The 15934-nt window shown below is 38.3% G+C and overlaps 1 protein-coding gene across 2 annotated transcripts; it reads left to right on the forward strand.

Moving 5' to 3' along the window:
• The first annotated feature begins 228 nt into the window (after positions 1 to 228).
• fgf24 (fibroblast growth factor 24) lies at positions 229 to 13684 on the forward strand. Of its 2 annotated transcripts, none has more exons than XM_017306970.1 (5): positions 229 to 959; positions 1137 to 1173; positions 4205 to 4373; positions 7676 to 7782; positions 11952 to 13684. In XM_017306970.1, the coding sequence occupies exons 1-5, from the start codon at positions 928 to 930 to the stop codon at positions 12228 to 12230; spliced, it is 624 nt and encodes a 207-aa protein (XP_017162459.1). In that variant the 5' UTR covers positions 229 to 927; the 3' UTR covers positions 12231 to 13684. The 2 variants fall into 2 exon arrangements, with proteins under 2 accessions (XP_017162459.1, XP_008419350.1); XM_008421128.2 differs by having other exon boundaries at positions 232 to 959; positions 4205 to 4382.
• The last annotated feature ends 2250 nt before the right edge of the window (positions 13685 to 15934 follow it).

Here is a 15934-nt window from a genome sequence, read left to right on the forward strand (position 1 = left end):
TTTTTAAAAAGTACACAATTTGCATAATTAAGTAACTTAAAACTCATTTTCTTTAAATTAGATTATCACGCAGTGTTGTCTTTATTAAGGTCTAATTTCTTCTTTTTTAAAGTTTGTAAGGAAAAAAGATCCTACTTTTTAAAAAAAAATAAAACCATCTCCTTGTGTTTTTCCCACCAGGAGAAAAAAAACTCTCTAAAGCTGATGGTCTCTCTGCGATTACCCTATCAGGTGCAAACCGCTGACAAGTTTCCACCCACCAACAACAAAAAAGCCTCTCTGTGCCCAAATCTCCAGCCGCAGACGCACAAACACCGCTGACAGGCAGGCAGGCAGCGCTGCGCTTCCATCAGCCTCTCCAGGGATCTACGACTTTTACTGTCACTGCGATATTTTTATTTTTATTTTAATTTCACCTGGATAAGTTTATCTGCTTGACTTGTCTTTTGAGGACCGCTTTATTTGATTTTTTTTTTCTAATATTCCTACATTGTTAGAATAAAATGTGCCTTGCAAGGTGTAGAAATCCCCCACAGGTACGGACCAAGATGAAGAGCCTGTGATCTCTGGAGGAGCAGAAGCTCAAAGGATATTTTTTTAAGTAAGGGGAATTTTTTGAGACGTCGCAGCTTGGCTCCAGTTTAAGGTGAACTTTTGATACTCCGAGGACCTGATCTGAGAAGTTAATCTTTGGGATAGTTCCCCCAACAAGGAAGCGCCCAATGTTGTACTCCATGCCTTTCCTGCTGCATATATCCTTACATTGGGATTCAGTCTCCTGCTTACCGCCGGAGTTGTGTGCGTAAAAAGACGCGCAGCGGAGCGAAAGTCAGAGAGAGACAGAGCAGGAGGCGATCGCGCCAACCTTTCCCGGGGCTCTGAGTGTGTGGAAGCAGGTGTATTTGAGCCGTCTTTCTGAAAGCCAAGATGTCCGTGCTGCCTTCGAGGTTCCTCTACCTGTAAGCGCTCCACATCTCTCTTTGCTTTTTTATTTTTTTTTTACATATAAACTCATGCATTCTTACCAATAGAAGTCGCCAAAAACTTCATATTTGTGCATTGCTGTCATCCAGGTAGGCTGCGTTTATTTTCCATGTAATTGCCCGTGTGATTCACTCCCCCTTCTCTCCTCCTAGGTGTTTACACTTTCTGGTTTTCTACTTCCAGCTGCAGGTACGTTTACTCTCCTCTTATATTCTTTTTTTGCATGTTCATGTGCAGCTTTTTTTTATATGAGTCATGATAGAAGAATGGCCATGTGCTGCTTTCAGGGCGTTTACTATAATATAAAACGCTACAAACTAGAATCGACACAGATGTGGGAAAAAAAAGAAAAAAAACAACAAACATTTTTATTAAGTTAGTATATATCAATAACTTGACTGAATGTAATCTGTTTGCATTAAAAATCACAAAAGCGAGCCTTTTATAACAGGTTTAATTATAAAAGTCGTAAATATTTAACGTTCTTGTTTGCAGTTGGGGATTCAAGTAGCATTTTTCACTAATTCACAGCAACAGCTGGGTTGTAAACATGTAGGTGCCTGGGGTTGAAACTTGCAGTTTGAACAGATGACTCGTTTGGCGTTTGTTGCCTTGTTTTTACTAGTTTCGTCTTACTTTGAACCATAACGATTTGCAGACATCCACTCAGCTAATTGACTGCGTTGGCTTTGACTCAGCCGCAGCCCCTTCCCCCCCCCCACCCCACCTTTCCCGTATTAAACTGTTTATCAGTTCATTGTGTGTCGTTTTTGATTGTTTTAAATAAAATCCATGCTTTTCTCGTTTTAAAGATACTAAATGTATTAAATAAAAGAAATAGCGTGGAACTAATAAAAACACAAATTGAACAAAGTATCAAATAAAAAACGCAGCAAATATTTGATGAATACAATTCTTGCCCGTTTTACGTCTAGATTGTTTTTCTTCTAGATTGTTTTATTGCATATTCAAATGTGGGTATTCTTATAAAGAAACAATAATTTCTGGTGAAACTCATGCACAATTTGACTCATTTTTAGGTTCTGACAGGATATCAGCATACTTTTTTATTGCTTTAAACATATTGAATCATGGATAAAAGTAATATGCACGCTAGTTATTTTTTTGATATTAGAAAAAGGCAAAAGATCATTCTCATTGTTCTTCTCTAAGTATCTTCCTGTAGCTCATAAATATTTCTGGTCAAACTGATGTTAATGATTTTATGAAGGAAAACATAGGAAATGAACCACAGTTGGAAGTGAGGGCATCACCAGCATGAGAGTGTGCTCCGGTACCTGCCTGCCTGCTTGTGTGTGTGCATGTGCGTGTGTGTGTTCTGTAGATAGCATAGCATATCTTAGATGGATGCAACAACTGAGCTTCCTCCGTGAAGGCCACGGCCAGACTTTTTGATGTAGAGGCAATCTTTGCAGGAAGGAGACGGTGTGATAAAAACTATTGTCGCGAGCATTCACCTCAGCCATGTGCTTAGGCTTGCCTCTCCATTGAGATGAAATCCAACTGTCTACCGAGCACACCTTTGTATTTGTTTAGAGAGGGGAAGATTTGGGATAAATCCCTCAGCAGCTCAGCGAAGCCATGTTTTGTTGTGTGGTAGCTCTTTTTTCACTCCTCAGCTTTGAGGTTCATGTTTGACAACAGATCACGCTGATGAACAGCTTTGAACATATTTGTGGAGAGTTTGGCATGAAGTGCTTGCAGTTGGAAACATGTCTCAGTCGAAATTGGAATGCAACATCTTCGGCTGTTGCAGCCGTGACACCTTCTCCCCTCATTTGTCTAGCCGTTGTGGCGGTTGCAGCTTTACCGACATGCTGAGAGAAAGCAGCAAAGCATGACTTTCTGTTTGGAAACATATATATTTATATCCAGATTTATTGTTTCGGTCCAAGTCCAAACATGTGCTTTACTCTGCAAAATGTGAATCTTTAGTGCGGGGTAGGGTTTGGGTTTTTCTTGTTGAGGCTGTTGTTGTCACATTCTGTCCAATTGTTTGTATCCAGGTGATTTCAAAGAAACTAAAACACAGAAAATAATGGTCGCTGTAAGAAGCAATTTTTATATTTGTCAAAATCAATATTACACTCTCAAATACGTTGTTTTATAAGTTTTAAGAATGGTTGTTCTTGAGGCTTTATTTGTGGCAGAATGTGTATGTCAAAGCTTAAACGAGGCATTTTGGAGATAAGAAAACATCTGACTGAGGACGAAGGACATCAGGAGTCTAAACAAGTTTGCATTTGGATTTGAAGAAGTTGTTTGTGTTTCCTGTCTGATGTAAAGGATTTGTTCTCCGGAGGTTAATGTTTCCCCTTGTGTTTTTGCTGCATGTCATCAATTGACTGAAGTTAAATCAACAAGCACTCTGAGTATGTAATCTGTATATAATTAGCTACCTGAGATCAGCCACATAAAAAGCCATTACTGTGCAATTACCACACCATATACAGCTGGGGAGATGGGATCACGGCGTGAACCGAGATTCCAGGGCTTCTGAAAGTATACGTTTCCTCTCGCTCTTCCACATGTTGGGTCACAGTTGCTTTTCTGACATGCTGCCAAATATTTTTCCACATCTTTATGTCAGGTCTTAGGTAACTCAGAACCATCAAGATGGTGAGAGGCAGAAGGGAGATTTTTGCAATTTGATTAAAAAAATCTCCAACAAGAGAGTCTTTGTGGTTAAGGTGCTTCTTTCTTCCTCGCTCATGTCCTCCGCCTGCTGCCTTTTCTAATTTATGGACCCTATTTGGCCTACAGGCAGATATTTGTTTGATGATAGTGCAACAGGTCTGGATGCTTCAGGTGTATAATTGCTAGTGGCTTGGTTGCTTGTGGAAATGAAGTACAGGTTTCTCAATACTGCCTGAGGCACACTATATACTGTGCCCCAGTGCTCACAAACAAGGCTTCTCTGCAGGCTTTGCACTTCTTCTGTTGGAGTTTTACTCAAACATACTCTCCATTAGTGTGTGTGCTAATGTAGTTAGCTTCTTGTAAATGCAGTGCATATAAAATGTGCCACCTTAAAGGGGAGAAACAATAAATCTTTGAAGCTACAAATTTCTATGTTGTTATCTTGGTTTTTACACCCTAAAGCACTTTTCTTTTGACGTAGAGCCCATAAAACCAACAGCACATATTACTATCAACACCTGTGTTTTGACAGTCTCATTGTACATTTCCTCTTGTGCAGGAATCGCAGCAGAGCACTGCCGATTTCAGGTTTTACATTGAAAACCACACGAGGAACCCGGACGACCTGAGCCGAAAGCAGGTCCGGATCTACCAGCTCTACAGCAGGACCACGGGCAAACACGTCCAGATCCTGGGGAAGAAAATCAACGCCAACGGAGATGATGGGGGCAAGTATGGTATGGGAGAATTTCTGTGCATCTCACTTGACACTTTAGCTAGTCTGAGATTGCAAATCCAGCAAAAATAAAAAGTTTTGGTGCTTCTAGAAACTCCTTCTTAACTCCGACCCCTTAGGCTGTTTGCTCTTCATTGTTCTGAGGTGGTTTTCTGTTTGCCTAGTGCAGGAGGAGTTGCTTTTGGAAGACAGACATTAGTGAATGAGGATGGATGAAAACCTGCTGAAACTACCAACCTTACTGAGGATCTCTATGATGCCAAATATCGAAGATGCACCAAATCAGTCAGACAGATCTTGGCTCTGATCAGTCAGTGACTGGCAGATCTATGCTGAAAAAAATCTTAATTTCTCTTAACGTTTATTAAATTAATCTAAACTTACATTCATAATTTCCAGTCTATATGTTCATCAATAAACAGCCTCTACTTGATTCACCTCCTGGAGTTTAACAGAAAAAAATCAGATAATGGTTAAAGAAATTTGCTTTAATGCAAATGATCTTCTAAAGCCATCATACCATGTTGGATTCAAAAGCACTCATTCTGTAAAAGAACATGTAGCATACGCTTTGTCTTTTATCTGTTACTGACCCTGAAAAAAAATGGCAGGTTGAACTTAAAATAAAGCCAAGAAAAGTTGGTTAGTTGCATTTCTAGAAAATATTTGTTTTTTTTTCTTGATATCTCACAAAGAAGGTGTTGATCTTTGTTCATTTTTTTCCATCAATGTTTTGGTGAATGTGATATTTCTTTCATGCGGAAAAGTTACTCTTTGCCTCTTTAAGGTGAAGGTTGAGTATTGGTTATTTAAGCAGTAGAGCTGATAGATCTTTTATACTTGAAAATGTTAAGCATTTAAACATAACCACAAAAAAAAAATGCCGCTGGAGGATTTTGGTCTGAAATGAATTATCCACCTTAAATCTCACCACTTAGCTCTGCACATGCTTTTTCATTACTGCAGATCAAATATGGCGGATGGCTAAATTGATGGTCAGTAAAGCACTCTTTGATGTAGCCTGTGCCGCGCTTCCCTGCAGATATTTTTTTTCTCATAACAGCTGACTCACAGCTCCAAAATTGCCGGTCTTGAATGCCTCTGAGTCAGTGTGTTCAGTTGCAGATGCGCGCAGGCGAAGTTTCCTCACTGCTTGTTAGAGCTTGAGTGGAAGCAGATCCAATTTTTCCCATGAGCCTTTGCCAATTCTCTCCCCCTCTTCCCCGTCCCTCACCACCTCCTCCCCATCCAGCTGCAGTACCTGGCACCTGTGAACTCCATTGCACTCACTAGTAATGTTCACTTTGAAAGATTGTAGTCTGGCGGCAAAAGGCCCAGAAAAGAAAAACAAAACAAAAAAAAAAACAAAAAAAAAACAGACATACCAAACTTGGTTGCAGATCTTTGACTTCAGATCTCATATCTGTACATCTGAAGTACAAGAATTATAATCCATCACAAGTACTAGTATATCATATGTGTTACTTTTAAAAAAACAAAACACACATCTTCCAGATCTGAACCTGATGTCTGTTGTCCTCTAACAGTGGGCAGTGCAATATAAAAACACACATCTAATTGATAAATGCTGCAATTTGGAATAAAAACACAATTTCTGTTTGGCTTTTTAGACAGACGTCTATCTGTTGAGGTCAACATATGGCTGTAACTACCATTTTTCATGTTCTCGCAATGGACCAAAAGCGTAAAAAATAGTCCGAAGAGAGATTAATATTTTCTTTCATTCACAGTCATCCACAGCCATCCAGTGAGAAACAAATGCTCAGCATTTGTTTCTTACGTTTTGATCAGACTTCACTCAAATTTGTCTAATTTTAGCTTGACATCCTTAGGAAAATGGAACAAAACCCCCACTCAAAATGCTATTCAAAAATAAAAATAAAAGCAGTTTCTTGTGTTTTGCAATCTCTTACCAACGGAGGATGTTAAAAGATCTATTTTGGCTGCATTTTCTTCATGATGTACAAATATCAGTATTCAGGTAACAAAATCAAAGTCAGGAAAAATCCAAAGAGAATACAAAATATTGGGATTAAACAAACAGTTTGACGGTTCGATCCCCACTCCACCCGCCTCATTCATTGTGTCCTTAGGCAAGACACTTGCACACCTTGCCTGCTGGTGGGGGACAGAGAGTGTAGTGGCGCTGGTGCATGGCAGCCTCGCCTCTGTCAGACCTGCCCCAGGGCAGCTGGGGCTACTATTCAGTAGCTCAGAATGGGTGAATGACTGTAGTGTGAAGCGCTTTGGGGTCCTCTGGACTTGATAAGGTGCTATACAAGTACAAAGCCAAACTATTTAAAATTTATTATGATAATGACACTATCACTGATATGCTTAGAATCCAAACTTTAGGTTAACAAGCTTAGTTGGGTTACAGACATTGAATTTGCAAAAGGAGAGGAAAGAAAAGATTGAAAACTATTCTATAAATACGTGAATTGGTCGGATTGAATTCTGCTTTTTCTTAAGTGCAGCTCAAGAGATCCAAACTAATCTATCTAAGTGTAAAACCAAGGTGGTACCACAGGAGAGGGAATTGCTATCCCCTCCCAAACTTTTCAGAGAGGTCACCTACTTCCCACCTTTTCTCTCAAGGTTTGATTTTAGGGTGGGAGTTACTTCTGCCCCCAAGCCCATCCCATTCCCTTCCACTATTCTTCCCCTGCTCCCTTGAGCGCTACTGAATGGCCCTGTGTGTTAAACAAATGGATCATCTTAACTTTTTGATTGAGTGAGCACAAACTAAAGGGAACTTGAAACCTAATCCTGAGGGGCACATAACTGCTCCACAAACGTTTGGCAGATTTCTTTGCTGGTCTGAGGGCGAGTGCAGACAAAGGTGACCTTGCAGGGGTGAGCATGTCGGATGGGAGCAGGAGCGGGGTGTCGGGGGCTCGGGAGAATAAAGGAGCCATCAGGATACATCTTTAGAGCGCATTATTGCCATGTCAAATCATGACAGAGACCTGTTGGTTTGACTGGTCATTCATTTTACCGAAGCTACTTGGTTAAAATAGCTTCGGTATTTTTACCAAGAGTAGATTCCTACTAATGCTTGGAATCTTGGAAACTTTCTTATAATAAACAACGAATTACCCGTTGTGCATTTTTAACTGAATCGCTCAGTATTTGGAAGCTACATTTAAGAAAACCATACGATGCATGTAAATGTGTTTTTCGTCTTGCAAGAAGAAATGTATAGGAAGAAAGTTTGTGCTAGAAGACAATTCAGTGACTCTTACTAAGTCTGCTGTGTCTTTTCTTTTCCAGCCCTTCTTGTTGTGGAGACGGAAACATTCGGAAGTCACGTTCGAATAAAAGGAAAAGAAAGTGAACATTATATTTGCATGAACGACAAGGGCAAAATTGTCGGAAGGGTGAGTATGACTGAGTTTATTTATTTTTGGAATATTTTCAAAAGATTAATTTGGCAACACCTTAATATTAGAACCTGTACTTTAGACCTAGCTTTTAATCCTATTTGAATTTAGTAGAACCTCATATCGTTTTTCTCCTTGTGTTTTTTGCACAGCCGAACAAAACCCCTTTGATAACTCAAAGCCATTCTTCCATTACGTAATCGGCCAACTCCTTTGACACTCGATCAGTCAATTACTGACTGCAATCACCACAATGCATCGAGAGACTAATGGTCACTTAAGAGGAATTTTGTTGCAATTCTATCATTTAGTCACACCAGGTGACCACAAGAGCAAGATGACTGCATGTGACCACAGAGAACCACTTAGATTTGTAAAAATAGTTGAAAAAGTTTGTTATCCTCTGAGACACATAGTTCGGTTCCATTAATAACTCAGATTGCTTGTATATTTAACTCCCTTTTTCTATAGATGTAAATGGGATGAGTTTTTCTATTTTTTTTTAGAAAATGAAAGTAGGATAAACTGCTTGTTCATAGTAATGAGCAGAGTGTTCACAGTTATATTTATTTACACATTTACTGCAGGATATGCTGGAATGCACACCACTGTCTGAAGTAATGGGCGTTTTGAACCCAGTGCTTTTGCCTGAAAAGACATAAGTTATCATCTTTACTCAATTTTCATTATTCCATTAAACTAATATTTGATTTTAATGACACATTTATAACTCACTCTAAAATATTTTCAATACAAATAAGCAGTGGATCTATAATTTTGTGATGTAAAGCACTTTGAATGACCTTGCTGCCGAAATGTTTTCTACAAATAAACTTCATTGATTGACAGTTATATAAAAACCTTCATTATGCATGGAATAGGATTGCCCATAAAAATGTATTGGTAAATCTAATGGATTTACCAGTATTTAGGAGAAATACACTGATGAGAATTCTGTGTCCAATTTATGATTCTTAGTTTTTACACAACTTTTCAAATTATCTTTAGGACTTATAATATAAAAAGATGAAGAACCCTGCCATGAGCCGCTATTTATAATTTATATTGGGACTAGAAAAGAAGTCACTTCCCTGTTCGACAAGAGAGCCAAAGTAAAGCAGAGTTTTACTGTTAATCTCAAAAATTAAACTAGAGTGACTATGAAGTGGTTAGCATTACAAAAATAGCGTCGTCTTTGTGTATTTCCTGTAGAAAGAAGCAGCTTCCCTGAACTCTGAAATTTCTGAAAGGCTGCTAACATGTTGACTTGCAGACTGTTTCGTAACAGAAGTTGGAAAAACGCAAAAGGATTAAAAAGAAACTTCTTGTACTCAGTCCATCCTTCCAATTGTCTGCTTAAAGTCTTGCTCTCTCTCACTCTCTTGCAGGGAGAGAATAAATCACAATATGTTCAGGTATCTTGTAGTAAATATGTTTTTTCTTTTAACTGGTTCTCACAGATTATTGGGCTTTCTATTACCCATTGCTAAAAATCTTGATTTTGAAGATATTTATCTCTCTTGGAAACTGTTCAGATAAAAAAAATGTGATTAATAACAGATTGCTTTCAAGATGCTGACTGTTTGCTTGTGACAACTACTGTGCTTAAAGTGATTTTAGATTGTTCTGATCATGAGATAACCTGCTTTATGAGCTGATCAACAGTTGGAATATAAATTTAATATATTTTTGCATTTTTGTCAAGTCTCAATATCAGAATAACTTACCTGGGATGTTAGCATGCTAATGATAGCCTTATCGTTCTATACTGACTCAGGCCTCAGTGCATAATGACGTATTTTCTACAGCAGCATCTAGTGAAGAAAATACTACTTGAAATTCTGAGCAGTGTCACAAAACAGCATTTTTTGTGTTGCACTATGGAGCCCACCTTGTTCAGAAGTTAAACCTGAATTAATACATGCTCATAGTCCACCACCCAAATATATTCTGAGTTAAATTCCTTTTCCCAACATAAACTTTTAAACTGTCACTTATAGATTCTTAACATTGACAAAAAATCAAATTGTGAAATGCAGTGATTCTTATGTAATATTGCAATCTGCTGTCTACCAGGTGATTTTTGTATCTGTAATCCTCTCATGTTTCCATTTCTGACATTCATAAGCTGTACTTTTTAAAAGGGCCTGATAGTTTCATGTAGATATATCATCAGTAACGCGTCTCCATAAAAGCAGATTTATCTGTGTAACAACCTGACTGAACAAGCTCTTGCACTCTCAGGGAAATTTTGAAGTTCCATCCATCCAYTTTCTTACACCCTTGTCCCTCAGTGAGGTCGGGAGGGGTGCTGGTGCCTATCTCCAGCTAGCGTACCGGGCAAGAGGCGGGGTCACCCTGGACAGGTCGCCAGTCTGTCACAGGGCAACACAGAGACACACAACCATGCACACACACTCACACCTAGGGGCAATTTGGAGAGGCCAATTAACCTGACAGTGGGAGGAAACTGGAGTACCCGGAGAAAACACATGCACAGGGAGAACATGCAAACTCCATGCAGAAAGACCGGGGCTGGGAATTGAACTCAGAACCTTCTTGTTGCAAGGCAACAGCTCTACCAACTGCACCACTGTGCAGCCCGAAATTTTGAAGTTGTTTTTTGAAATAAAGTTTGACTAAATATTTATCAGGATCTGTGTTTATTGTCAAAACTAATTTAAATGTAGTTTAATTAAGGTTCATCTGGCAGATTTCTATTCCATGGCATTACGCCCAATAAAACCTCAGAAAACTGAGGTTTACATTTGTCTAACAAATGGCAAAGAAATAAAGTCACAGATGCAAACATGGTTGTTGACCTTTCAACTAAACTGTTAGTTACTTTCAGCTACTATTTTGGGGAAACTGAAATTTAGTTTTTTATATTGTAAATGTGGTAATAAAAATAAACGATGACAAAAGCAGAAAATTATTCCATTGTTGTTCAAACTTGCACACATATAGAGTAAGATCCTTGTCATCAGTGATCCTAATCAATTGTCACTGTGATATTTAGAGATGCACCAATCAAGAAAGGCAAGCAGTTAGCAATTTAAGCAGATTGCAATTCTCTTAATAACATTTTTTTTTCACTTTATGCCATCTAAAGAATTTAATGTAAGAAACCCAATTGGATGAAAACAAGCTGAAAGGTTTTTGATAGATGACAGAAAACAACAGATAGAAGATTACTCTCATTTCATCAAAGCATTTCCTCTGATTTTTTACCTAACTCAAATGAAAGTGTATTCCTGTGTTCTAGAAATCTTTAGTGGTGGAAAAAAGATGCGAGTTTTTAGTTTTGAAGTGTATTTTTAGTGTTTGGTCTGGTGATTACTGGCCAGATCAATAATGGAAAAGTGTTTAATTTTCTCATCTGGTTGTTTATAGCTACCGTAAGGTAAATAGAATATTGTTGTGCTCTTGATAATCCAAAGCACTGAAATTGCCCTCACATATTTTTCTTAAACTTACACAAAAGACGTAGGTTTTTCTCAATTTAAATCAGATAAAAATCAAGAAAATAGCTTTACATAATAATATTTCGATAATGTAAGACGTTAAAGAAATTTTGCTCCAATTCTGACCAGCATTATTTTTCTGATGAGCAGAGACAAGAATCAGCACTTTTATTGCTAATAGCTATGCCATTAGAATACTTTAAATTAGCAAGCCATGCAGTGGTTATGCAAATCTGACATAATTATTGTGTTTTTCTCATGAGGTATGGACTGGTGTTACACCACTCCATGAGTCTGTCTCCAGTAGTTTCCCCATAACAGTATGTTCCTTCCTAAAAGGCTAACAATACACGTGTTAGCCTGAACAGCAGTTGAAAAACTGTTATACAGTCCAATTGTAGCAACAGTCACAATTATTTGATATAATCTCAAGGAATAAAATAAGTTATAGCTAAAGCTAACGAGTATGGCTAACCATTTAACAGGATTGTATAAAGAGAAGAGATGTTGATTCAACACAACCCAAAAACATCAGTGGAAATTTTGTGCCAAATAAAATAATCAAACACCAGCAAAGCAAGCATCTTTACCTGATTAACTTTGTGCTCACAAAGTTAATAACACACTGACGCTAAAATAGGCGTAACTGAATAAGATTTGGTGTTTCTGTGTTATTGACGTTGTCCATTTTCTGTTCTGCAGCCTGATGGAAGGAGGCAAGAGTGTGTCTTTGTCGAGGAATTCCTGGAGAACAACTACACGGCTCTTGTGTCGGCCAAGTACAAAGGATGGTACCTTGGCTTCAACCGGAAAGGCCGGCCCAAGAAAGGCTCACGCACCACGCAGAGGCAACAGGAAGTCCACTTCATGAAGCGCCAGCCGAAGGGTCGAGTGGACCCGTTGGAGGAGTTCCGTTTCACCACAGTAACTAAGCGGACACGAAGGGCTCGGCGATTAAAAACCAACCCCAAGAGGAACTGACGGGACCGTTGGGAAAGCACTAGATGTCCTCACAGGAGGAAACAGAAACTGAAAATCTCAAGCTTCTTAAAAGAATCACCTTAAAGACTCTGCTTCTGTAAAAGAAAGACAAACTAAAAGAACAAAAAAGTCAAAGATGTTTTATTTTTGTATTTCAGGATGACTGAATATTTCCTGACTCTTGGATTCTCCTGGGTTGATGTCATTGTGCTAATGTTTCTGTCATGTTATTTATACTGGATAAACTCAAGGACCTCTGAGAGAACTCGTGTCGCTGCTGTCCTCAGCCACGTTTGAACTGCAAGCTGAAGGCATACTTTCTTTTTGACAATGGGAGCTGAAGCAGGAGCTGACGCAATGTTATAAAAATCAGCCAACTAGAGATTTATTGGAATACCTGTCGGTTTTTGTTTGTGTTGCCCCTGACAACGCGGATCCCATACTTTCCACTGGAATTAGACACCATGGAGATGAAACGGAGAGAGGCGGCAGGTGACACCGCGCTGCCGGGATAACTGTGTAGCTTTGAGTGCAATATTTTACAAGTCTCTTGTCCTCTACGGTCTTTCCATATGTCTTTCATCCCTAAAAGTCACTTGTGGCTCCTGGAATGCGCTGAAACCTCGCAGTCCCCGGTGAGATCTTCATGACATTTCCATGCAGCCTGCGATTCAGCTGAAACGCAACGTGCTTTGACGAGTCCAACACCCGTTGTGATTTTAGCCTTGTTTAAACACTGAAAGGAAACAGTACAAACAGAAAAAACAGCGTAATTCCACACTGTCTTCCAGCTTCAACACACGTGGGGAAGGTTGTTAATCCCTTTTGTCTGTTTCTATCAGCTCTTCGTCGCATGTGTTAAAACTGTTTCAGATATGGATTCCTTTTATTCCGAAACTGAGAGCTTGCCAGCTTTTTGGGGCTGACAATGACTTCCTCTACCTCTTTTGTTTATCTTTACCTGGTCTGATTGTCTGTGTTCAGTTAATCTCAACTTTGACCTTAAACTCAGCTTTTCTTCTTTTCTTTCTCTCACTTGAAGATGCTTTTGGAAAAGAAAGCATACCAATCATCCACAGACAGGAAATCTGTGCATTATCCTACATTATTTTATAAACCTCCATCCGATGATTAAAGCTTCTTCTCAAATACTGAGTTGACAGGATTCAGAGAATCCTGTCAGCCAGATTTCATGTCTGAATCATAAAAAGGGAAAACACTTTGCTTCTCGCCGACAACAAACTCCAGGTTTTTTCACCAGTAGTTTGTATTTACCTGACCCCTGGCAGGTCTTTTTGTATGAGTTGCTACTAACAACATGACACATTTATGTTTTTTTTAAAACAAATCTAAGCAAAAAATAATTTTATGACTATTATTAAGATATTTATTGTCTCCTTTTGTAAATAAAATGTGAGTTTTATTTGGCCTCTTTTAATAAAACGAGGACTGTATTTAAAAAAAAGTTTGTGTTTATTACAGAAATACCTTCATGTTTCTCAGTTTAAGAATATTTTTGACTATGTACCCACTGAGTATGACAGTCTTTGAAAGATGAATGCTGCAGGTAGAAGGTGGTCCAACATAGCGTACATTCCCTTCTCCGCATACTGCCAAGGTATGCATTTTTATATACAAACTCAGGAGTGTGAGGACTGCTTTTAAGGTCATCTCTTTAAAAAAAATACTATTGCAACATCTCTCAGAGCTTTTTATATATCCACATAGGCCTCTGAGAGTTCACAAATCTGGTGATTTTACTGCAACGTTGATAGGGTTACATCTGCAAAAGTCATCATTGAATGAGAAAGTAGTACTTCAGTGTCTAGTTTTTGTTAAAATTACAAAAACAGTGAAATGAAACACAAACAGGATATTTTTTGCAACAAAAGAAAAAGCGATGAGAGAAAAGTTTCTTACACAAAGTAAGTTATAACTTTGATGTAAGTGCTATGCCCTTTGAACGTAAAACTGACACTATTTTGGAGTCTTTTGCATGTTTTTAAAGTGCTAAAGGAATGCAGAGTAGCACATCTCATAATGCTGTGTGCAGGAATGATGTTTACAGTTACTGTCAGACTGAAAGATGGAGGCTTTGAAGGGGAAAAATACTCGTGTTTAAATTCCTTGCGATCTTATCAGGGCCCCCCTCCTTCACTCCACTCTGGTAGTCACCTCCAGCAGATCCAGAGATTCCCCATTCTGTCATGGGATTTCAAATGTCTGACCTGCTTTTAAAGGTGGAAACAGAGTGCTCGACGTGTGACCCGGTGATGCACCATTAACGTAATGGATCCGCGCTGAACACTCTTTGTCTTCAGGGGTTTGCTGTAAGAGGACTGGGGGATTTTGAAGAATGCTTTATGTGGTTTAAACTTGACTGGGTGTCGTGTTTTTTTTTGTACGTTGCGTGAGAAATAATAATAATAAAAATGGCAGGAGGGGGCTTCCAGAAAGGTTTGTAGTGTGGCCAACTCTGGGCCACTCGTTAGCTTCAGGTGGCGTACTTCAGAATTAAATAAAAATATTCATTGTCTTTGACATTGTTTCAGCCAAATAACCTGTTAAAATTGGTTTTTAACAGGTTTGTACCTGAATAAATCAATTAGGAGATGCTTTTTTGGCCCCCTGCCACATTTGCAATGGTACTTTTGACATAAATATAAGATCCAGGTGCTATATGATCGTAGGGCCAAGATAGAGTAACAAGTTCACCCGTTCTTGATTCAGTATGTGCAGATATTTCTGTGGAACGTGACACAATCATGAAAGACCGACTCATTCATGGATTTTTCTGTAGAGCAGATTTCAGATATTCTCAAGATCAGGTTACTAACTAGAAATGATAAGGTTATTACTAAGTAACTAATAAGTAACTACAAAGTAACTTGATCGTTACTGACTAGTGTTTACAAACCAACCAATCACTTATTGTCCTTGGTACTGGTTTGATGTAACTTCAAGGGCTAAACTAAGGAAGACTAAGGATGTTTGCTTCTACAGCACTAATATTAACATTAATGTATTAATGTATATTTGGTGTTTGAACACACATACTTGGTGTCCACAATTTCAATATGAGGCTCTATGAAGGGGCAAAAGGAAAGCTTGGTAATATAAATACATAATTGTTGTAAATTATTAAAGTTTTTTTCTTTGTTCTCTTAAACAATATAATATAATATAATATAATATAATATAATATAATATAATATAATATAATATAATATAATATAATATAATATATACTTACAACCTCTTCTCTCTCTGTTTCCCTGTAAATAAAAATATATCCTATTTGTTTGGTCAATACAAATAAGTACTTTAAATTTATTCCTAGCTACTGAAAATCTCTACTTCTTATGGCATTAGCATCTACCGTTTAGTTAAACTCCTTTTAACTAGTTGAGGAATCTAATCAATCCAACTTTACAAGCTCTAGTTATGTGAGAACGAGGCTTTTCTTTCCTTTTACCCCTCGTACTGCATACTTCAAACTTGACCAAGCACAACCAAACAGCATCTGGGTATATTGACATTTAAACGAGTGCCAATGGTTTAAAACATGTCAGCCCATTCGCAATAAGGAGATGGCATTTTTGCATAAGCCTCCCGCTAGGCTTTTCTCTGATTCAACCTTTGATCATTGGAGGCTGGATGGTCTTGGAAGTGGACCAATAACTTCAAAACGAAACATAGAATTC

The sequence above is a fragment of the Poecilia reticulata genome, linkage group LG10 (assembly GCF_000633615.1).
Source record: "Poecilia reticulata strain Guanapo linkage group LG10, Guppy_female_1.0+MT, whole genome shotgun sequence".
NCBI classification, from domain to species: domain Eukaryota; kingdom Metazoa; phylum Chordata; class Actinopteri; order Cyprinodontiformes; family Poeciliidae; genus Poecilia; species Poecilia reticulata.